The following is a 22,661-nucleotide window of genomic DNA, read 5'->3' as shown; positions in this document are numbered from 1 at the left end:
CAGAGTGAACGGTCAAGAAAGAATTCTTGAGATGTCTTCGGTGCAAAAAGGTGGTTTTATTAAAGCATGGGGACGGGACCTGTGGGCACACAGAGCTGCACTGGGGTTGTGAGGAGCGACTGATTATATACTTTCAAGTTGGGAGGGGGTTAGGGTTAGCAGAAGTCTCTAAGGAATTTGGAAGCAAGGTTTCCAGGACCTTGAGGGGCTAGCTGTTGTTAGGGAAAGGTCATTTATTACTGTCTAATAAAACCTTGGTCATGAGACCCTTCAGATGTACATCAGTGGGCCATATGCTTGGAGGATGATTTTGCTAACATATATTTGGATGGTAGAGATAAAGGAAGTTTCCAAAGGAATTTTTTTTAATGTTTATTTATTTTGAGAGAGAGAGAGAGAGCACGTGAGCATGCACGCAGGGGAGGGGCAGAAAAAGAATCCCAAGCAGGCCCCGAGCTGTCAACCCAGAGCCTGGCACAGGGCTTGATACCACAGATTGTGAGATCATGACCTGAGCCGAAATCAAGAGTTGGAGGCTTAACTGACTGAGCCACCAGGTGCCCTTCCAAAGGAATTTTTATAAGCAGACTTACAGGATCTTGGGGGTCAGAATAATGTTGAGCTGAGATTGCCTTTTGCCCTCAGCAAAGTGTCAACATCGAGGCAGCTGAGCTCCCAAAGGAAGGTCACTCTGTCTGTTTCAAGGACTTTTCTGTGGGTTGTTGGTAGTTAGGAAATGTAAATTTTTTCTTTTGCCTTTGTTTCCTACATCACTCCCGGTCTGAGATCCTTTCTCCTTTCACCTCATCCCAGATCCTCCAGCGCCCCCCCCCCCCCCCACCACTCCCCAGAGGACTTCCCAGGTGCTCACCAAGCCTGCTCTCTTGATCACTGTGCCCACAGCACTGGCATTGTGGCACCTGCCCCTCCCCACCCCCCACGCGCGCAGCCCCTGATGAGTGCGTGCCTCCCTGCCAGACTGCGAGGGTAGGGTGGGACCTGTCCCCCTGTTCCAGGAACATGGAAGATCGCCCACACCTGGCACTCTGCCTAGAGTCCAGCGGGGGCGTCATAAATATCTCCTGAATGATTCATTCATCCCTTTGGGAGAGAAAGCGCGACCTCTAACCGGTTAAGAGCATGGGCTTTGAAGTCACACGGACGTAGATTCAAGTCTTGGCTCTGATCTTTGGCTCTGTGGCCTTGGGAAGGTCATCGGATCTCTTTGAGCCTGTTTCTTCATGTCAAAACGGAGTGACCACGAACCCATTAGATCTTTGTGAAGATTAAGTGAGATGATGTTGGCCTGCCCCACAGCCCAATTACGGTGGGAGGGGTAATTATGCATTCAGGAAAGGGGAAACCTCCCGCGGCTCCATCTACCACCTGTTTTCTTACCGGTTTCTAGCAGGTGCGCAGCATCAGGCCCGTTTAACGGAAAAAGAAACTGAGGCCCAGAAAGGGACCAGGATAGCCCAGCGTGCTGCCGGCTGGGGCTAGAACCCAGGCCTGCGTCCAGCGCATCGCCTGCCTCTCCGAGCACCTGGTGAGCACATCCCCACCCCACCCTCGTCCCCTGGCCTGGGAGTGAGGGGCTGGGCTCGGCCTCGGGCGACCCCGCGGGACTGCGGGGCGCGCTTGGGGATCTTCGGCTCAGACCCCGGAAGCGGTGCGCAGCTCGCGGGAGCGGAGAGAGCGCTCGGGGTTGTCGCTTTAAATTAAAGAGGGAGCGGGAGGGGGGCGGGCGAGCGCGAGGGAGCGCGCGGCGGGCTCCTGGGAGCGTGCCCGGACTGCGGCGCAGCTCCCGTCTGCCTCCCCGGCCCGGCCGAGCCCCCGGCCCGCGCCGCGCCGCGCTGCTCCGAGGCGGGCGCCGGGCGCCACTGCAGGGGTGGCGTTGCCGGCGACGGCCGGGCTTGGCGCCGGTGCGTGCGCGCTGCGGGAGGCCGGCCGGGAGCCGCGAGCCAGGAGCCGGAGCCGGAGCGTAGAAGCGGCCCCTCCGCGGAGCCGGGGTGAGTAGCACCCGGCCGCCCCCGACTCCCACCGGGAAGCGGTCTGGCGCGCGGACGCGCGTAGCGCACCCTTCCCCGCGCCGCGGACCCCGGCCTCCGCGCACTCTGCGCGTCTGCACACCCGCGCCGCGCTTGCACACGTACGCCGGGCACAGCGCACGCCGGGCGCCCTTCCCCGGCCCGGCCAGTCCGCGCACTGCGCATCGCATCGCGCCCCGCACGCCCGTCCCGCGTGTGCACACACGCGACTCGCCCGGCCTTTTACACGCCTCCCCGGCGCCCGCGCCGCACGAGCGCCCCTCACTTTCACACTCAGCATCCTGACTGTCCCCACCGCCCCTGGGGCACACCCGCTCGCGACTCTCCCGGGTCAGACCACCCCCGCACACCGCTCCCCAGATACCCTAGGGGTTCCCGCGGCAGGGGTGCTGGGTCTTCGGGAAATGCTCTGATCCGGAGAGGCATGTCGCACCCCATCGCCAGGAGGCCCTCGGAGCTTGGGAGAGGATCCCCAGCCCGGACCAGTGTCACTGGCCTGCGTGGGGGCTTTCCGGGGGCTCCTGGGAAAGCCTTGATGCCGCTGCTCTTTGGAAGAGGAAGTTTGCCCTGTCTTGGGCCCTGGGCTATAGATTTGGGTTGAAGAGGGGGTAGAGTAGGGCCGGACATGGGGACCTGGAGCCAGGCCTGTGGGTGGAGGAGCCCTGAGCCAGCCATCCTGGTGACCCTTTTCCAGGGCTGCAGAGGAACTGTGTGCCACGCTGCTCAGTCAGTGAGGCCACTCCAGAGTGACTGGGAAAGCTGCTCCTGGAGCGTCAGCCCCTTCTCCAAGCTGGGGGCAGGGGCAGGGGCAGGTGTGGAGAGCAGCAGCAAATGTGCTTCTTACTAGAAATGGGGAAACCGAGGCTCAGGGCAGACAGGAGTTCCAGCCAAGTTAACTCACCAGTCTGGAGAAGAGTCAAGACAAGTGCCCAAACCCCCTGCCCTCTCCGCTCTGAAATCCAAAACCTTCCACCTAGCAGCTTGGGAGCGTGGAGGTTCCCGGGCTAGGGTTCAAGTTTGGACTCTGTCTCTTGTCAGCTCTGGTGACACTGGGCAAGTATCGGTTTTCCTACCAGTACAATGGGCAGAGTAGCAGCCCTCTCGGAGAGGCAGCGAGGATTTGCTGAAATAAAACATGGCGAGTCCTTGGTACAGTACTTGGCACATGATAGATGCCCAATAAATGCCAGCCACCACCACCCTAGCTGGTCTGCACTGTGGTTTCTGCGGGCTTTGGGGGGATGGTAGCAGGATGTGATTATTTCAGGGATGGGGGGAGCACTTGAAAAGATCTCAAACCTAAAGATCCTAAAGAGGCTTGCAGCCTGGGAGGTTGAGGGCTGCCCTGTGCCCACATCCTATTACCTGATGACCATAGGGGGGGGGGGCAGTCAACACCTTGCTGGCCACAGACGTGATGTGGGGACACAGTGAGCAAGGAAACAGGGTGGGGGGAACAGAGACATGGGGCCCGGCCTTCCCCGAAGAGGCACAAAATTCCTGGAAAGCCATTTCTCTGACAAGCCCAGGAGGGGGCCTCGACTGTGGTCCAATTCCGATGAGGCCAGTGACAGTTCCTCCCACCCACCTCCACCCCCAAAAGGCTGGGTCAGGAGGTGGCATCACGGCCAAGAGCCCAGGCCCAGATCCATCACACCCTGGCGCCAATCCCAGTGTTGCTACTAAATGCTGAGTGACCTGGGGCTGCAGCTTCCTCATCTATAAAATGGGGATCCACTTACCCAGTCAGTCATCAGGTCTGTATCGTGTGCTTAGTACAGGCTAGACACCGTGCTGAGCATTTGGCATATATCATGTCTATGCTTACAGCAGTAGTTAGGTATTGCCGGGTCGGTCTGATTAAGCCTGGATTCGAATCTAGAGCTCTTTCCAGTGAGCAAACTTCATGCAGTTTCGAGTTTGGGAGATTGGGGCCAGAACGAATAGACTAGGTGGGGAAAGATGCCAGAGAAGGGGCCGTGGATCCGCGGGGCTCGGGTGTGAGATTGGGGCAGCCCTGGCTCGTCCCTGTTGTGGCCCATTTCCTGTGTGTCAGAAACTCGGGAGACTCCGGTCGCGGTCCGCCCTGGCCTCCCGATGCGCCTTGTCAGCGTCCTGTTGCGAGCCAGAGCCACAGCCCCTCTGCCTGGTAGACCCCCAGGCTGCCAGTGGGAGCCTGCTGAGGTGGTAGTCAGTGAGATGGGGTCAGGGGCACTCGGGGATGGTGAGTAAAGCCATTAGGAAGGGCACTTGCTACAGAGCGAGATCTAGTTCAGGCTCAGCTCCCTGCTTGCTGGTTGGGTGACCTTGGGCAAATTCACTGCCCTTCTCTGAGCCTCATTTTCCTCCTCTGTGGAACCAGGTCAATAATAGGATATGTCCCGTGGGGGTCTTGGGGGAGGTGATGGAAACACATACGTGAAATCCTTGGGGGCTGTGGCTACTAATGGCAGAGGCACTGGTCCGGGCCGCGGACATGGCTTTACCACTGCTGGCATTGTGGCTTTGGGCAAATCACTTGACCTTTCTTAACCTCCCATAGCTCATCCAAAGGCCTGCTTACCAGGTTCATGAGCAGAGATGCTCCAGGGGCCAGCAGGAAATGAATGGAGGGATGGGAGGTGCCAGACATGTCCGAAGGGGCAGAGCCCATTCAGCTCCAGCCCCGCTGTTTTGCGGGGGTAGGGGGATGCAGACCACTGTCTTCAGATACTTTTAAAGGGAAGCAGTGAATCCAGCTTTTTTTTTTTCTTTTAGAAATCAATTTTTAATGGGAATTTCCCCAATTTTTAAGACAAATAAAACATACTTTGGGCTGATTGTGAGGCCAAGAACCACAGCAGCTAATATTTACCAAGCCAGACTACACTAACCTTTCATTCCACCCTCCTGGTACCCTGATAGGGCAGCCGTGAGCCCCATTCTCCAGATGGGAAGACTGAGGCTCAGAGCTAGTGAGGGGGCAGATCTGAGATTCAGAGCTGTGCTCAGGCTGCCTGACCCCTCTCCCACCCCAGTTCTCTCCTCCCTCCATTCAGGCAGATGTGCTCTGGTTTCTGCCCCTCCACTGGGGACCACTGCGGGACCACTTGGGGCTTGGGTGTGCTCAGAATCATTCACATCTTCAGTGAAATCACAGCTCCCGGGGAAGGGGTATTACAATGAGGGGTGTAGGGGGGAAGGTGGCAGTGTGATATAGTCTGGGGTCTGAGCTAGACCAGCCCCAGAGGGCTGGGAACCCCTCAACTGCTCTAGGTCTGATACAGCAGATACGGGGTTCTGACCCATGCCGTGTGCACTGGCCACCGCGGTGTACCCAGCCCACGCTAGCATAGCCTCATTCTCGAAGTCGGCTTGTGCCAAGTGAGCAGAAAGAAAGCTGATGGCGTTATTGGATTCCCAGCAAGGCAGAGGTAGGCTGGGACATGTGCGTGTTGGTGTATCCAGACCGTGGTCTGCCAGGAACTAGGGCCACCTTGGACTTGTTCACAGTGACCAGTTGGTCCTGCAGGTTCTTCGGAAAGTTCTGAAACTGTATACCCCTCCGCAGTAAGGCACAGAAGTTAGGAGTGTGGAGCCAGATGGCCTGTGTTGACTAGTGCTTAGAATCGCTCTCTCAGGCGTAAGGAGTGCTCAGCGAGGTTAACTGTCATCACAGTCTCCTGCCCAGGTCCCAGGAATGAGCCTCTGTTCCTCAGCATGAGTGAAGCCTCCCTGGTTAGCATTTCCCTCCTGTCACCATGAAGGACCCACACCTCACTGGGTCATCCTCTGCGTAGCAAGGAGCTGTCTGAGCACCTGCAGAACTTGGCCCCAGGGCCCTGTCCTGCCCCAGTTCTCCAGGCCTCCTGCCAGGGACTTTGGACAACTCCCATATGTGCTAGATAACTCTGTCTAGACCAAAGCACCCTAACTTCTTGGTTCCAGAGCCACAGACTGGGGGGAACCCCAGGATTCAGGGAAATGCTTACCCTCTGATTTGACCCTAGTCCCAAAGGGAACCCACAGCATGCTCGAGTGGGTTGCAAACACGCTAGCCAAGCCACAGCCCAGGAGTATTTTGCCCTGTGCCTGAACAGTATTTGCATTTTTTGTGTGAATTGGTTACATTTAAAAATCAGGAAATTGCACATTAAAAAAATCCAGGAATCTGGCTTTGCTTTAAAAATCCGGAAGGAAGGAAGGAAGGAAGGAAGGAAGGAAGGAAGGAAGGAAGGAATACCAGAAGATTGGGACGCCTGGCTGGCTCAGTCAGTGGAGCATGCGGCTCTTGACCTCAGGGTTGTGAGTTTGAGCCCCACACTGGGTGTAGAAATTACTTAAAGATAAAATCTTTAAAAAATAAAATGAAATGAAAACATAAAGAGCCAGAAGATCCAGCAATGCAGGGTTGGCATCCCCTGGGAACGGAAGAGCAGCGGCTCTTGGGTGGGCAAGCACTCTGTAGTTGTCACAGGGTGACCTGTTTGCAGCCTCCTTTGCGGGGCCAGGGGCCGTCCCATCCTTCTGTGCCCCTGGGGCTGAGGCTGATATAGCTCCTCCCGGCCTCCCCTTTCCAGTCCCTTCGAGTATGTCTGTGAGACACATTTACTTCTCAGCAACGACAGTAATAAAACTATGAGCAGTCACCTGGGTTCAGGTAATGGCTTGCCTGACGCCCGGACCTTTCTAGAACAACCTAGACCTTCCACGTTCACAAAACTTGGAAGTGGAGGGTGGGGTGGGGAGGAAACCATCCTGAGTCGTGGAAGGACTGATAATAGAGTATTGTGGAAATGCAGCCTTTCCTTTCCAATTGAAAGAAAAGCTTTTGAAGAAAGGCTTAGTGAACACCTCGAGGGCCCACGCTAATGAGTAGCAAAGAATCAAAGCCTCCTTGCTGGTCAGCCTGTTGTTGGTAGGATGGAAATGAGGTAGGGGTGCCCGATTTAGCAGATATAATATAAATACAGGATGCTCAGGAACTTTGGAGTTTCAGATAAACAATGAATTTTTTTTTTAAGCGTAAGCATGTCCTAAATATTATATGGGACATACTTGTACTAAAAATGAATCAAATTCAAATGTCACTGGGCATCTTGTGGTTTATCTGGCAACCCTGACAGTAAGATGGTCTTAGACTGGTTGAAAAGAGCTTTAAAGTCCATTTTTTTTAAATGGTATTTAAGGGCGCCTGGGTGGCTCAGTCACTTAAGCGTCCAACTTCAGCTCAGATCATGATCTCGCGGTCCATGAGTTCGAGCCCCACGTCGGGGTCTGTGCTGACAGCTCAGAGCCCGGAGCCTGCTTTGGATTCTGTCTCCCTCTCTCTGTGCTCCTCCCCAGCTCATGCTGTCTGTCAAAAGATAAATAAACATTAAAAAAAAATTTTTTTTAATGCTATTTAAAAACCACCTACCTTTGGCTGAGCTCTCCTCACAGCTGAGTCTGAGCGCTGGAAGACAGGCCCATTGGCATCGTGGAGGTCGAGGCGTAGGGTTGGGGTTGGTGGCCCTCCAAAGCCCTCCCTGCTGACTCTCTTTCCCCTTCCAGGCCCAGCGCTGCAGTGGTCATCATGGCCATGGATGTGGCAGAATACCACCTGAGCGGTGAGTCCCAGTGGAAGCATGCCATCTCACGGGGCTCCCCGACCAGGCCTAGGGCAGGGGGTGTCAGTGGGACGTCAGGAATGGCCCTATTTTACCAGTAAGGACAGTGACTTGCCCGAGGCCACACAACCTTGGGGACATGGGGCGGGGACCAGTCTAAGGTCTCGTCATCCTTCTGTGCCAATGGCTCCTTCCTGTGGAACCACCTCCCTACATTTGACTGGAGGAGTCCCCCAGGAGGCCCATGTCCCGTGCTCCCTAAGGAGAAACTGAGATGCAGAATCCGCTCCCCCGGGGCCATTCCTAGAGCCTGTTGAGTAGCCAAGTGAGAAGAAACCCAAGAAGGTTGATGTTAGAGCCACAGGACAATAAGCTCAGAGGTGGCCCAGTCCAGGGATGGCAAATACCTGAGATGCAGCCCCGACCTTCCTGTGTGTGCCCCAGTGGGTGCTGAGCTTGGGAACTGCCTCGAGATAGCAGCCGCTCTCCAGCTGATAGTGGGTGGTGTCAGAGCTGAGACATACTTGCCATGTTTTCTCGTGGGTTCCCCTCTCCATTTATAGATGGGAGAAGGGAGGCTCAGTGCAGGACGCAAACCCAGGTCTTCTGACTCCCAGGCCAGTGCTCCCCAACACTCTAGCTGCTCCCCTGGCTCAGCCCCCTACCAGCCCAGAGCTGAGCTGAAGGGTAGACCAGGGACCGCACTTTCACCTACAGGCTCCCAGGCCTTGGCCCAGGCCCTGGCATGGCCTTGGGCAAATGATGAAACCTCTCTGAGCCTCCACTTACTCATCTGTAAACCGGGGGGCAGTGAGGCCTGCCTCAAGGACTGCTGGGAGGACTCGGTGACCTAACTTACACAAAGTGCCCAACCCAGCGCGAACACAACTCTCTCCCAAAGCAGGCCTTTGCACATGCCCTTCCCTTTGCCCGGAGCACTTCCCTGCCTCTGCCTGGCTAAGCTCCCGGGACTGTGCGGGGGTGTCACAGGTGCAGATCTGGAGCCAGACTGTCAGGCAGCGAATATCTGCTCTGTCCCTCAGCTTCCTCATCTAGGCAATGAGGGTAATAATAGAACCTTCCTCACAGGGTTGTTCCAGGGTCTCCGTGGGTTAATATGCAATGAAGCGCTGGAACGGGGCCTGGCAAAGAGTAAACAGTAAAGGAAGCTATTATTACCGCCACGCCACTCGGCTGCCTCCACCTCCTCCTCATTTCTGGTCTCAGCTGAGGCCTCACTTCCCTTGGGAATTCTTTCCATACCACCCCGAGGCTGTAGTCAATAAAAGGAATAAATAAATGAGCATTAACAGTCATCATCTTGTGTCACCTTCCTGGGGCTTTTCCTTTCAATGCCCCCCTTTCCCAGCCAAGCAGGATGCAGGCTGCACGCCCTCAGGCCCTCCCTCCCCCCAGATCCTCGCTTTCAGGGGAGCCTGGCTCCACCGTGCCGGGTCACCTTGACCGTTATCTGCTAGGACCTCAGAACTCAAGGCCCACCTGCTTCCCTGCCCCTGGGACCACCCAGGCCCTGCCGGGAGCCACCTGAGGTTCACATGGACATCTCACTCTCCAGTTTACCAGGCCATCCGTTATTCATCAGACGCCGAGAACTTTCGTGCCTCGGCAGGGCTCGCCTGGGGCCCTCCGTAGATCTCTGTTGTGGTTTGGGTTAGCCCACAAATTACATTCTGTCAAGAAGTCAGGAGTAAACAGGGCTTGCTCACAGCCCCTCCATCCTGATTTCTAGCTTCTCTCATTTGTCCCTGGTCCCCACCCAGCCTTTATCCATAGGGCCTGTGATTTTTATGTCAAAATTGTGTGGTTAGACCGTGTCATGGATTGATTTTTTTTTTCTTTTAACAATGCTGGAAACGTTTTCCTGCTCTGCCACAGTGACATCCTAATGACCTCAGTTCTCAAAGGCCAGTGATACTCCCTCCCAAGGCAGCACCACCAGCCCCCACTGGCCCCTCAGCTGGACCTTCAGGCTGTTTCCACATTTCTGCTGTTATAAATACAGTCTCGATGACTCACAGCAGACATAAAATTTGCTGGGATTTCTTCCGCAAGATAAATTCCCCAGGGCGGGACCGCTGCTTGGGGTGCGTGGTCATCTCCACTCTCCAGATGAGGACGCTCAAGTTCAGAGTGGCTAGGTGGCTTGCCCAAGGAACCAGGGCACCCGTGGCCAGGCTCCGCATTTCTTACCCTGTGGCCTTGGGCCAATGGCTGGGTGTGCTCACTAGCCTCTCCCAGCCCCGGCTGTCCTACTCTAGCAAGTGGAGGGAGAGACCTCATAGGGTGCTACATGCTGGATACGAGCCAAGGCTGCAGGCCGGGCCCTGCCCTTCTGTCCTGCCCCTAACCTACAATGAGTTAGGCCTGGGGCTGGGGCTGACTCCCTCACCAGGGTGCTCGCACACCATAGGTGTTCAGTGGATGTGCAGTCGTCAGTCTTCACCCCTGAAATGCCCTCCCCACCTCTTTCTACCCTGCATAGTCTGGGAACTGTGCTGGGTCGAGGCTGGGTGGGGCAGTGGTTACTCCGGCCTGGTCTGAAGTCTGGCTGCCACAGCTGGCCTCCCAGTGCCATTCCTTCCTGCCTCTTTGACCTTGGGCAAAAGGTCATTTATTTTTGTAAATGTTTATCTTTGTGCACCCGTTTCCCCATTTGAATTGAGTATAGAGGCAGCACGGAGAATGGTTTCGAGAATTCTATTTGCCAACAGAAGGTCACTTCTGCTAGTGGGGGCTCACCCAACACACTTGAGGGGGCAGTTAGTTACTATGTCTGGGGACAGTGAGACTCAGGGAAAGTTATTTACTTATCAATGAAGAAAGCACATTTGAGCATTTGGATTTGTCTCCAAGTCCTGCACAGCCTAAAAGCCACCTCTCTCTCACTTCTGGCTGAGATTCTTTTTTTTTTTTTTTTTTTTTTTGGTAGCAGCTTTATCGAGATAAAATTCACAGACCATACAATTTACCCACTTTAGGCATACAATTCGGTGCACCTAACACCTGTGTACTCATCAGCACTATTAACTTTTAGAATATATTCATCATCCTCCAAAGCAACCCTGTATTCTGTGTTGCCCCCGCCCCAGTCCCCCCAGCCCCAGATAATCACTAATCAACTTTCTGTCTGTACAGATTTGTCTTGACATTTCAAATAAATAGAAGCATACATGGGGCCCCTGGGTGGCTTAGTCGGTTAAGCGTTTGGCTTTGGCTCAGGTCATGATCTCGTGGTTCACGAGTTTGAGCCGCTCATTGGGTTCTGTGCTGACAGCTCAGAGCCTGGAGCCTGCTTTGGATTCTGTCTCCCCCTCTCTGTGCTCCTCCCCCATTCGCTCTCAGTCTCTCTCTCTCTCAAAAATAAAAACATTAAAAATAAATAAATAAATAAACAAACAAATAAATAAATAAATGGAATCATACAACATGTGGGTTTTTGTGATGCCTTTCACTTAGCATGATGTTTTCAAGGTTCAACCACATTGCAACGTGTATCAGTAGCTTTATGTTGCCAAATTATATTCCGTTGTGTAGATGGACTACATTTTGTCCATCTATCAGTTGCTGGACATTGGGTTCTTCTAAATGAGGGTAAAGCAAAAATGGGGTCATTTCTTTTCTCCCCAAACCCCTTCCCTCTTCCTCCAGACCCCAAAAGGCTGCTTTGATTATCTGGAAGGCTATGAGCTCAGAGAACTCAAAAGAAGCGAGAAGAACCCCATTTGTTGAAAGCCTAAGGAGCGTTTAACTGTTGCTCACAACTCTTTGTCTGGTCTGGCCTTGTGTCCCCACCCCCATTCCACCCCTGGTAGGAATGGGTGCTTCTGTGGAAAAGGGGATAGAAGCAGAAATCTCAAGGTACATATGTCTTATTCAACGCTGGATCCCCTAGCACCTAGTACTGAGCCTGGCACACAGTAGTCACTCAATAAATATTTGTTCAGTGAATAAATAAGTCAGTGCTGAACTGTCTGCTTCTTGGGTGGGAGTCTGTAACCACTGGGGGACCCCAGAGCCTACTAATGAGAGGCTGCCTTTCCCTTGCAGTCATCAAGAGCCCTCCTGGCTGGGAGGTGGGTGTCTACACCGCTGGGGCCCTGGCGCTGCTGGGAATTGCGGCCGTGAGCCTGTGGAAGCTCTGGACATCGGGGAGCTTCCCCAGCCCCTCCCCGTTCCCTAACTACGACTATAGGTACCTTCAGCAGAAGTATGGCGAGACCTACGCAGAGGCCAAGCAGAAGGTGAGGCTTCTGTCCCGGCGGTGGCCTCCCCTCCCTCCCCGCTCCCTTGCTCTCTCCCGGTTAATTTCCTCCTGTGAACAGACACCCTGGTCCCTCCTCCACGTTTCCAACATAGCCCAGTGCTGCGAAATCAGTGAATACTCTGTGAGGGACTGAAAGTTTTCAATTTTAAAAACCATCCTGGGAAAAATACAGGAAAAAAACAAGCAAAACCCCTCCCCAAATGTCACCACCCAGTGGCAAATAACTGTTAACTGTATTTTAACTATTAACATTTGGATTTCTTTCTCTCCGGTATTTTTAATGTATCCTCCAGTCTTTTTTCCATGCATAGGTTTTTATACAACGGGTGTCATTTCTACACAGAATTTTATACCCTGCTCTTTTCATTTCCCAGCCGAAAGCATTTTCCCATAATGTTGAGCCCCCGTCATAAGTATTATTTTAGCGTCAGATTCCTTTTTTATGTACGTGCCATGATTTACTAAATGCCATTGTAAATAATGCAGTGAATGTTGTATATGTAAAACTTTGTCTTCATTAGGGTTATGTACTTTGAATGGATGCCCAGATGTGGAATTACTGTGTCAGGGACTACAAACACTTTTAGGGCTCTCAATATATACTGCTGAATGCTTCATCATTAGACACTTGGCAGAGAATTTTTCTAGTATCATATAGAGTTCCAGAGAGCACAGCCAGAATCTTTTACCAGATAGCAGCCCCACATGCTCATTGGGGTGTGAAGGGGCTATCTCCCATTGGTGGTGGGGGGGGGGAGGGAGGAGGGGAGAGAGGCGGAGACTGTAAATTGGCACAACTTTCCCAAAGAGCATTTTGGCAACATGTGTCAGCAGCTTTCGAAAGGACTGTGTCCTCTGAGCTAGGATTTTAAGAAAGCTATTTGATTCTGCATTATTTATATTTGTGAAAAATGAGAAACAACATAAATGTCCAACAGTAGGGGGTCTATAAGGTAATCACAGCTGTCCATTCAGGGACAAATTGGTGGCCCATTTTTAAGATGATAGTAATGGGGGGCACCTGGGTGGCTCCGTCAGTTAAAAGTCCGATTTCACCTTAGGTCATGATCTCGCGGTTCGTGGGTTTGAGCCCTGCCTCGGGCTCTGTGATGACAGCTCAGAGCCTGGAGCCTGCTTTGGAGTCTGTGTCTCCCTGTCTCTCTGCCCCTTCTCTGCTCACGCTCTGTCACTCTCTCTCAAAAATAAGTAAACGTTAAAAAACATTTTTTTTTTAATGATGGCTATGAGGGCTATGAAACGGCATGGGAGATGCTTGTGGCACAAAGACTTTTGTTTTCCCAAATCCCGAGGTCAACTTAGTGAAAGGAAAAATTTGAGTTTTAGGATGAGTGTTACCCAACACGAAAACCTTCTGTTGTGAACGTTTTGGTAAACATCCTCGGAGGCTGCTCAGTGATCTGTTGAGTAGCTATCGTCTAGTTATTCTTACCCGTTCTCCCTGCTAACTACTTTTCCTTTAAAATTTTTAAGGTTTTTGTTTATTTTTGAGAGAGAGAGACAGACAGAGTGTAAGTGGGGGAGGGGCAGAAAGAGAAGGAGACAGAATCCAAAGCTCTGTCAGCACAGAGCCCGACGCAGGACTCGAACTCACGAACTGTGAGATCATGACCGGAGCCAAAGCCAGACGCGTAACCGACTGAGCCACCCAGGCGCCCTACTACGTTTCCTTCTTACAAACGTCACTGCAGTGAACATCTTTGTGCGTGGAACTCAGTCCATATCACGAAGCGTTTTGAGAAAAAGCTTTCTTTCCTCGGGGTTCGGGAGAGAAAGGTGAGTGCTGTGAAATGGCATTAAACAAAGAACTTCCTGACTAGGGCAGGCACCGTTTCTGCACACAGGGAACAGGAGGTGCCTTGAATGAACAGGGCTTACGAGACCAACCAACAGCCTGTTGCATCTGCCATGCTCCCACGTCCCGTTTTCTCTCCCCCAGAGAGTGCCTGCCTGGAATGCCCAGCGGGCCAGCACTCGGGGAACGCCCAGTCGCAAAGGCAGCCTCAGCATCGAGGACACGTTTGAGAGCATCAGCGAGCTGGGGCCCCTGGAGCTGATGGGCCGGGAGCTGGACCTGGCCCCCTACGGGACCCTCCGCAAGTCCCAGTCGGCCGACTCCCTGAACTCCATCTCCTCCGTGAGCAACACCTTCGGGCAGGACTTCACGCTGGGCCAGGTGGAAGTAAGCATGGACTACGATGCCGCCTCCCACACCCTCCACGTGGCCGTGCTGCAGGGCAAGGACCTCCTGGAGCGCGAAGAAGCCGGTTTCGAGTCCTGCTTCATGCGCGTCAGCCTGCTGCCCGATGAGCAGATCGTGGGCATTTCCCGGGTGAGTGGGGGCAGGGGAGGCACGTGCGGGGCTCTCGGGGAGCCCTCCCCGGGCCGCCAGGCCCGCGGGGCCGGGCCGGATGTGAGGAGGGTGCTACGCGACAGCTCTGGGTGCTAATCCCAGAGCCGGAGGTGTCACCAGCCTGACGACTCCCGCCGTGCGCGGTTCTCGGCAATCCTACCACGTATATCCAGTGGGTGGCAATTGTCCGTTCCCATGCCTGTCCCCCGGGTCAGCCTGGGGTCCGGGTAGGAAAGGGGTGACATGTTCAAGTTGGCTAATTTGGGGACAGGTTAATAACAGGACTGTTAACAGTGGTGTGGGGCGGCCTCAGGGATGGAGAGGCACCCTCGTCTGAAGGGGCGAGGGGAAGGGGAGGCCAAAGGGGAGAGGCGCGTGGTGGGGCTGCCACATTGATAGGCGCTGTGCCCTTTGGTCAGGGGACATGCCTGTCAGACCACAGCAGTACCGCAGGGAAGGACCTAGGGAAAGAGCACCCCCAGCTCCCTGGGTCCTCTGGTTTCCCTGGAGTGACCCCCATTGTCCGACCCCAGACCCCACCAGAAGCCAGAGGCCGAAGGAGCCTGTTGATCAGCCCATGGAGGTCAGCTCCTGGGGGTGAGAACAGGGTGGGGAAGGCACCCAGCACCCTGCCCCACCAGGCTACCCCTCCATGGGTCCCTCTGTCTCGCCAAGAGAGGGAGCAAAGCCTTCATGAGACACATTCTACTCCAGGCTGGATTAGGGGGAGCAGGGGCCCAGATGCCATGGTGGGGAGTCCTCTGAGGTGGGTAAGGTTGACACCCAGCGGCCTCTAACCAAAGCAGGTGGAGCCTGAGGGTCTGTAGGACCTAGTGCTTTCTGAAGAGTCACCTGTGTCCTGTCACTCTACAGTGTTGAAGCGGGCTGTCCCTCGGGGGTGGACACCATCATCCCTCTCCCAGCCCACCCTGCCTCCCTCACCCCAGGATGGTCAACAACTGACCACAACCCTGTGCATGTGGGGCCGAAGAGAGGCAGTTGGTGAGTGGTAAGGAGCAGGACCCTAAAACCTCACCCTCTGGGTTGAGATATCAGTGTCCCACTTCCTAGTAGCGTGACCTTGGATAAGTCCGTGAGCTCTCTGCGACCCAGCTTCCCCATCTGTCATATGAGCAACATAATTCTTGAGGAAGGGGTGTGCTACTATATGCAAAGTCCTCAGCCCAGTCCCTGGGAAGTGATCAACAGATTGTGTATCAGGACCATGAAGTGTCCCTGTTGAGCCTGGATCCACGCTGCCTATGGCCTGGACTGCCTAGAAGATCCTGGGGGGTTCTGGACACCTTCCGTGAGAAGGGACATTAGCAGACAGCAGCCACCACAGCCTGATTTGTGCTGAGAGTCTGGTTCACAGAGCCCACCCATCTGTGATTCTCTCATTAGCCCCAGTGGGATGGACCGAGGGCATCTTACAGATGAGGAAACAGGTTCAGGAGAGTGCTTTGCCCAACACATCCCCAGGACCTGGCCCGGGGGTTCCCATTTCCCGTCACCTGTGTGCTCATAAAACATAACACACAGAGAATGGATAGTTCGGGAACCCGAGCCCCTGTGGACGAGGGACAGCAAAGTGACTCATGTGGCAGGAGGAGGGAGAGATGGGGCCAGATCATGAAAAGCCTAAATGCCAAGGTCCAGATCAGGAGGTAGACTTAATCTCACAGGGGAAGGAGCCCTTGAAGGTCCTCAGTCAGGCAATTGGGTGAGGAACGTGGTTCCCAGGGAGCAGTGGAAGAGGAACCTTCCCACGAGCCAGGCAGTGACCAGAGTGTGCTTCAGTGCGCCTGGAGGTGCTGGCAGATTCATTCCCAGGAAGGCAGGCTTCTCAGCATCCTAGCCCAGCTAGTCCCAGCAAGTAGGTGGCTGCCCCCAGGCTGGGCAGCCCCCCAGCCTCAGGCGAAGTGCCAGAGATGAGAGCTCCTCTCTAAATATTGCCAGGCAGTGACTAAGGCAACCCCCAATGGGAAAGGGGAGCCGTGCCCACCAGGACACCTTCCCCGGGGGGGGGGGGGTCTGCCCACAGCTTCCTGGGAGGAGGCCAGAGGCACCCACCAGGCAGGACGGGGCTTGGAAGTGGAGTCTTCCCAGCCTCGCCCGATCGCTCCATCCGTCCATCCATCCCACAACATTCAGACCATCCTGGGCCAGGCTCTGCGGGGGCCGGGACATCAGCGGCTCTCGACTCCACAATTAACTGTACTTACTGCACGCCTGGCCCAAGGCTGGACCTGAACACACACGACAAAGAGGAGACCAGTCTCTCCTGGGCATCGCGAGGGTTCTGTGGAGCCGTGCGCACTGAGGGTGGGAATTAGTTGGTGTCAGGGTGTGGAAGCTTCCAATGCCAGGCCGCCACTGAGAGGAGGACAGGGGGCTTTTAAATCCTCAGGGCTGGGGTGGCCGGCTGGCTCAGTCAGTAGAGCACGCGACACTTAAATCTCAGGGCTGGGGGTTTAAGGCCCACGTCGGGGGTGGAGCCTACTTAAAAAAAAAAAAAAATCCCCAAGGTTGAGCCACCAAAGAAAGAATTGGCATTGAGGTCGTGGGACAGCAGAGCCAGGACTCGAGCCCAGGCCTCTGGACTCTCTGTCCGGTGCTCTCTCCCCACCATGGCCTCACGGGCGTCTGGCTGCCACCTCCTCCCCAGAGCTGAAGCTCCCTCCACGTCCCTTTCTCTGTGCAGATCCAGAGGAATGCCTACTCCATCTTCTTTGACGAGAAGTTCTCCATTCCCCTGGACCCTGCAGCCCTGGAGGAGAAGAGCCTGCGGTTTTCCGTGTTTGGCATCGATGAGGACGAGCGGAACATCAGCACGGGCGTGGTGGAGCTGAAGCTTTCCGTGCTCGACCTCCCGCTACAGCCCTTCAGCGGCTGGCTCTACCTACAGGACCAGAACAAGGTCAGTCCACCCACGAAGAGAGCGTCACACGCACCCGTCTCCGAGCGGGGAGTCCACTGTCCTCCACGACAGTCCGAGCCCTGACTTCTTTAGGAAATGACAGAGAGAGAGGCCTGAGCCACATTCACAGAAACTGTTTACTGCATGAAGCAAAAATGCCCTAATTACTGTTTACCACTCTTCTGTCGTTGCTATTTAAGCAAATGATATACGAACCCCAGTCCACTTGGACCTCTGTGTGCTACTACTACAGAATGTTTTCCCTGGGCTGGAATGAGGGACTGCATCTGGTTGCCACAGGCAACCTCTGGTCCTCCTTCCAAGGCAGGACCCAGGCCTGGTGGGAGGGAGGGCTGGCGCATGCCTCGTGGAGCGGGCAGTGGGGTCCCTTTCTCAATCCCACCAGCCTGGTGCCTCATGTAAGGGCAAGAGTAAAAACTTCTCAGTGGAGAAGGAAGTTCCTGCCTTTCCCTGGACCTCTCAAGTCCTCAGGGGGGCCTCGGAAGCCCTCTGAGCCGGTCACCTGTCCTCCAGGCTGCCGACGCTGTGGGCGAGATCTTGCTGTCCCTCAGCTACCTCCCTACGGCTGAGCGCCTCACTGTGGTGGTGGTGAAGGCCAAGAATCTCATCTGGACCAACGACAAGACCACGGCAGGTAAGGCCCTGCTGGCTGGCTGGCTCCTTCATGTGGCTGGTGGGAGCTGTGACCCAGCTGCTAGGCCAAGGGCAGCGGGAGGCGTCAGCAGGTGTGGGGCATCGTACCAGGCCCCTCCGCCCCCAGCTTTGGCCGAGCTCAGGAGCCAGGAGCTCAGGAGTTCGGGATGGTGGGGGAGATGGGAGTCTGAGAGCAGGTGCCTGGGGTGCTGGGAAGAAACCACGGTAGACAGACACCCGCTTCCCAGGACTAGAATTCATGACAGAAGCTCCACTCCCAGAAATTGGACTGTATCCCAGATCCCACATGGGGGCCAGGGCCACCAGGATGGTGTGGGTGCCAGGCAGGACCTGATGCCCCTAGTCTACAGGAGCAGAACTAGAAACCAAGGGCTGGGGGAACGACCTAGCGGGAGCCTCGGGGGATCCATGGTCCAGGCAGGTACAGCAAGGACACCCAGTGCGGGGAGGGTGACAAGTAGAGAGGGACTCATTATTTCAGAGTCGGGCTCCACTGAGCGGGCGCAGGGTGACTCAGGCCTGACGTCTGTGCTCATTATAGAATGAGAAGCGGTGGGTCCTTCCCACTCCCCAGAGCGTCACGTGAAGGGAGCACTTGTGTGGGCCGGGAGGCAGGCTGCCTGAGCCCAGGGCCCAGCTCTTCTCCCGACTCGTGTAGGAGCCTCAGTTTTCTCATCTGTAAAATAGGAAAGAAATAAAGGCCCAATGGCAGGACTGTAGGAGATAATGGCAACAGAGAAGGCTCGGGGCACTTGGAGCCAGCGGGCTGCGAGGACCAGGCAGAGCTATGCCAAGTGGATGTGGCCTTGGCCCTGACCCCCACCCCTTGCTCACCCACAGACCCCTTCGTCAAAGTGTACCTGCTTCAGGATGGGAGGAAGATGAGCAAAAAGAAGACAGCCGTGAAGAGGGATGACCCCAACCCAGTGTTCAACGAAGCCATGATCTTCTCGGTGCCAGCCATCGTGCTCCAGGTGAGGGGGGATGGCTCAGGGGTGGAGGCCAGACCAGGTGGCTCCTGGGCTCTGGGGCCACTCCAGGCCCTCGGCCTAGCTTCTTAGGGTTCCTGCAGGTGGCACTGGTTTGTCTCAAGCCCTCCCCTTTCTAGTTGAGAGGCATTTATGGAGCACCCACTAGGTAGTAGCCCTGTGGTCAGTGCTGGGACACAGGCACTGCTTCCTTGTTGCTCACAAGGGGAAGGTGGAAAATCCCCAGACAATCCTTTTTTTTTTTTGAGAGAGAGAGAGAGAGGGCACAAGTGAACGAGGGTAGATAGAGGGAGACAGAGAGAATCCCATGAGGGGCAGAGAGAGAGAGAGGGAAGCAGGGCTCACCCGAAGAGGGGCTCGTACTCACCTGATGCAGGACTCGAACTCACAAACCATGAGATCATGACCTGAGCTGAAGTCAGATGCTTAACTGACTGAGCCACCCAGGCGCCTCTCCAGACAATCCTAATCCACTAAGCGCATGCCAGACTTTGGCGGCCCGGGGAGGCTTTTACGAGAGGGGTTAGCTAAGCCGAGATCTGGGGGAAGCCGGTTCCCAGTGGAAGGAGATGCAAAGGCCTGGAGATGAGCCAGGGGAGCCCAAGGGCCCACAGTTCTGGCCCGAAGTCTCTGGAGGCTCTACCTGCAGAGACCCTGCCGAGCTCCCCACACCTCCATGGCTTTCAGAAGGTCATGGGCCCCAGGGAGACCCCTCTCCTGGCACAGATGTCACAGACCAAGGGTGGGGGATTACAGAGGATATGGCCTGTGCCACACCGGTGGCCCTGCTTGCATGACTCAGAGGATGGGGAGCTTACCACCTCCCCTCACTACCTCCTTCCATGCTGGGACATTCCTGCCAGTGAGAACGTCCTTTTGTGCCCTGAGCCAAAACCTGCCCCTCAGTCACGGGGCTGTACAGAACCCACCTAATCTGACACCCCATCTGAATTTGAAAGCCCAGAACTCTGCCTTACTCTGGAAGCTCCTAATCCAGGCAAACATCCCAGTGTCTGGAGTTGGTGCTGGGTGTCCTTGCCTTGTCCTGCCACCCTCGTGGGACAGACTGTCCATCTGTCCCCTACTTCCCTCGGAGCGGCTGTAGCGCCACTAGTCCACAGCCTCCGAGGGTGGGAGACCTCTTCGGGCCAGGGCGGCGGTGGAGGAGGAGGGAGAGCGGGGGTGAGGAGAAGAGAGAGAGGGTCAGTCTGGGTTTGGTTTTCAACCTCTCCACTTCGATCTCAAGCACATTTTTTTCCTTCCTCAACTGTGAGTCCAACATGTGATCATATTAGGAATAACCAGACATCTGAGATGCTCTGTGTACAGGCACTATTCTAAGCAGTCGACACATTTTAACTCACTTTGTTCCTGGTACAGGTAGGAACTATGATTATTACCATCCTCCAGATGGGAGGCTAAGTAGGAAGAACCCAAGGTCACACAGCAAGGGAGGTGGTGAGGCCAGCATCTGAACCTGGCAGTCCAGAGCCGCCACTGTGTCGGGAGGCAGCAGCAGAAGCCTGTGGGCATAGGCAGATCAGGGGTACAGATTCAGGGAGCCACTCCTGGCAGCCCGCTGGGGCCTGGCACCTGTAGACAGGGTCCTGGGAGCCACGGAGGGCCTCCGGCACTGCCCCTGGTCCCCAGCACCCATGTCACTTCCTCCCTAGGACCTGTCTCTCCGTGTGACGGTGGCTGAGAGTAGCAGCGATGGCCGAGGGGACAACGTGGGCCATGTCATCATCGGGCCGTCAGCCAGTGGCATGGGCACCACGCACTGGAACCAGATGCTGGCCACGCTGCGCAGGCCCGTGTCCATGTGGCACCCTGTTCGGCGAAACTAGCAGCTGGAAAACGGGCCAGGGTGGGCACTGAGCTGCCTGGGGCCCGGCGCAAGCTCCGCTCTGATGCCCCTCCATAGTCCAGCAGGAGCCATAAATGCTGGGGTCCCCCACTGGAGCCCCCGTGAGCCATCTTGGTCCGTCTGCCCAGACTGCAGTGGAGGAACAGGCCTGGCCAGGTGTCTAGGGACCCAGGATTTTCTCCCACTGAGGACCAGCTGTGGCTGGGCTGTGACCCAGGAACGGGCAGCCTGGCACTGGCCCTCTGTGCCCCCATTTTGAGATCCCCAACAGGCTGCTGGGAGGCCAGTGCCAAGCTCGGCCACATGCAGGAACCGAGTGAGTCTTGGGGGCCAGGTGCTGTGCTAGGCACCAGCAGTCGTGACATGAACAGGACACAGCCCCTAGCATGTCCGGAGGGCAAGACCCCTGCCCTGGGGATCTGCTCAGTGCTGAATGTGGACTTGGGAGGGCTCCGGGGTCTGCTAGGACGAGATGGGAGCCGAGCCCTGAGGGGCAGGGAAAGAACTAAATGTGTCCCAGGCAGGCAGCCAGCCTCAGCAAGGCAGGGACATGAACTTCCGTATCACAAACTGTCCTACTGCAGTGGACACGAGGGCCTTTCTCTGCGCAAGAGAAGTGACCAGGAGACCAGGCCAAGCAGAGGCCTGCAGGGTGCGGCAAACACTGGCTCTGGAATCACGCTCTATGAAATCTGCTCCCTTGAACCGTGACCCTTGCAAAGCCCAGCGGTCTGAAGAGGCCCAGAGCCAGGTCCTTGTGTTCGGTCCCAGCTGAATTAGGCATTGGCTCCACGGCGTTTGTTGGGGTACCTCCAGGCTAGGCCCTGTTGGGAAGAGAGATGCCTCGGCCTCTAGGGAGCTGGAGGGCAGTGGGAGGGCCAGAATACAGACTGCAGGGGGCCCATGGGAGAGGCTTTTGTGGGCTGCCCGTGCGTGGTGTAGCAGGAGGCCCTCCAGCTGGGCCTTGGAGGAAAGGGGCTGCCTGAGCTGGGGCATTGAGGGGAAGTGGAGGGGTGTCCGGATGGAGGGTGGGGTGGGGGCAGGTTTGAATGCCAGACGGGGAAGGAGGTGGCACTGGGTGTCCTAGGTCGAGTTCCAAAAGCAGACCCTGAGATTCTCAGGCGAGGGGTTTATGCAGGGTGGGGGTGGGGGGGAGGCAGGGAGCCCTCTGGAGAAAACTGTAGGGGAGAGAGGAAAGCCAGGGAGCAGGGACAGAAGCTAAGTAAGTTGTGGCTTTAGGAGTGTCTAGCTCCAGGCTGATGGCTTGAAGTCTGATGGAGGAGCTCTGTGACCGGCACCCCACAGGGGTCCTGCCCAGAAGCAAACGGGCTGGGCGGGCTGGGCCGTTTTGCCCCCACAGGGCTTTGGCTACTACCCCACCCCAGCTGGAGGAAGAGCGCATACCTTCCAGATGTCGCCGGCTGAGGCGCCTCCCATCCGCCAAAGGCAGCCCCAGAGAAGCAGGCGGCCGAGGGGTGGGTGCCCCTGCTGGTTCATCAGGATGGGGTGGGGAGCGGGGCGTGTTGTGGCATCTGCTCCCAGGGGCCACCCTCAGGTCGGGACATGGGCCCTCCGGCTGGCTGCCTCTGGTCCTGAGGAGCTATAGAGACCCAGGCCCAACCAGTTATCTCCAGTGATGCTGCGGGAGCCCAGAGTGGTCATGGGCTGGAGGCAGAACTGTGGCTCTCCCCACCTAACACAGCTGTGGCCCAGGCCTGTGGCCCATACCAGGAGGTCTGCACGGCCCAGGCCAGCACAGGGTCCGGGGACACAGCTGGTGAGCCTCTGGAGCCGGGGAGACGCCAGACTCTTTTCTGCCCCAGTGGCTCCGCAGCATAGGCCATTTGCTCCCACCTTCTCTTCCCCCTCTTTCTGTCCCTCTAACTGCATGAAATGTTGACTGTGTACCCGAGATGGG

At 55.9% G+C, this 22,661-nt stretch overlaps 1 protein-coding gene across 2 annotated transcripts; it reads left to right on the top strand.

Annotated features, from left to right (window-relative positions):
• The first annotated feature begins 1,200 nt into the window (after positions 1-1,200).
• Positions 1,201-21,738, top strand: SYT12 (synaptotagmin 12). 2 transcript variants are annotated; one of them, XM_047823851.1, is made up of 9 exons: positions 1,201-1,290; positions 1,409-1,546; positions 7,581-7,636; positions 11,705-11,898; positions 13,879-14,271; positions 16,997-17,212; positions 17,747-17,867; positions 18,728-18,861; positions 20,550-21,738. In XM_047823851.1, the coding sequence occupies exons 3-9, from the start codon at positions 7,603-7,605 to the stop codon at positions 20,721-20,723; spliced, it is 1,266 nt and encodes a 421-aa protein (XP_047679807.1). In that variant the 5' UTR covers positions 1,201-1,290; positions 1,409-1,546; positions 7,581-7,602; the 3' UTR covers positions 20,724-21,738. The 2 variants fall into 2 exon arrangements, with proteins under 2 accessions (XP_047679807.1, XP_047679806.1); XM_047823850.1 differs by lacking the exons at positions 1,201-1,290; positions 1,409-1,546 and adding an exon at positions 1,915-2,009.
• The last annotated feature ends 923 nt before the right edge of the window (positions 21,739-22,661 follow it).

This window comes from Prionailurus viverrinus, chromosome D1 (assembly GCF_022837055.1).
Source record: "Prionailurus viverrinus isolate Anna chromosome D1, UM_Priviv_1.0, whole genome shotgun sequence".
Classification (NCBI taxonomy): domain Eukaryota; kingdom Metazoa; phylum Chordata; class Mammalia; order Carnivora; family Felidae; genus Prionailurus; species Prionailurus viverrinus.
This window is presented reverse-complemented; position numbering and strand designations above follow the sequence as displayed.

What these genes read in the sequence shown, in the direction of transcription:
- SYT12 (XM_047823851.1), top strand. Translation starts at nt 7,603, where the DNA reads ATGGCCATGGATGTGGCAGAATACCACCTGAGCG. An exon ending in GGCAGAATACCACCTGAGCG is followed by an intron (nt 7,637 to 11,704) that starts GTGAGTCCCAGT and finishes TTTCCCTTGCAG; the next exon opens with TCATCAAGAGCCCTCCTGGC. An exon ending in TGCCAGCCATCGTGCTCCAG is followed by an intron (nt 18,862 to 20,549) that starts GTGAGGGGGGAT and finishes CTTCCTCCCTAG; the next exon opens with GACCTGTCTCTCCGTGTGAC.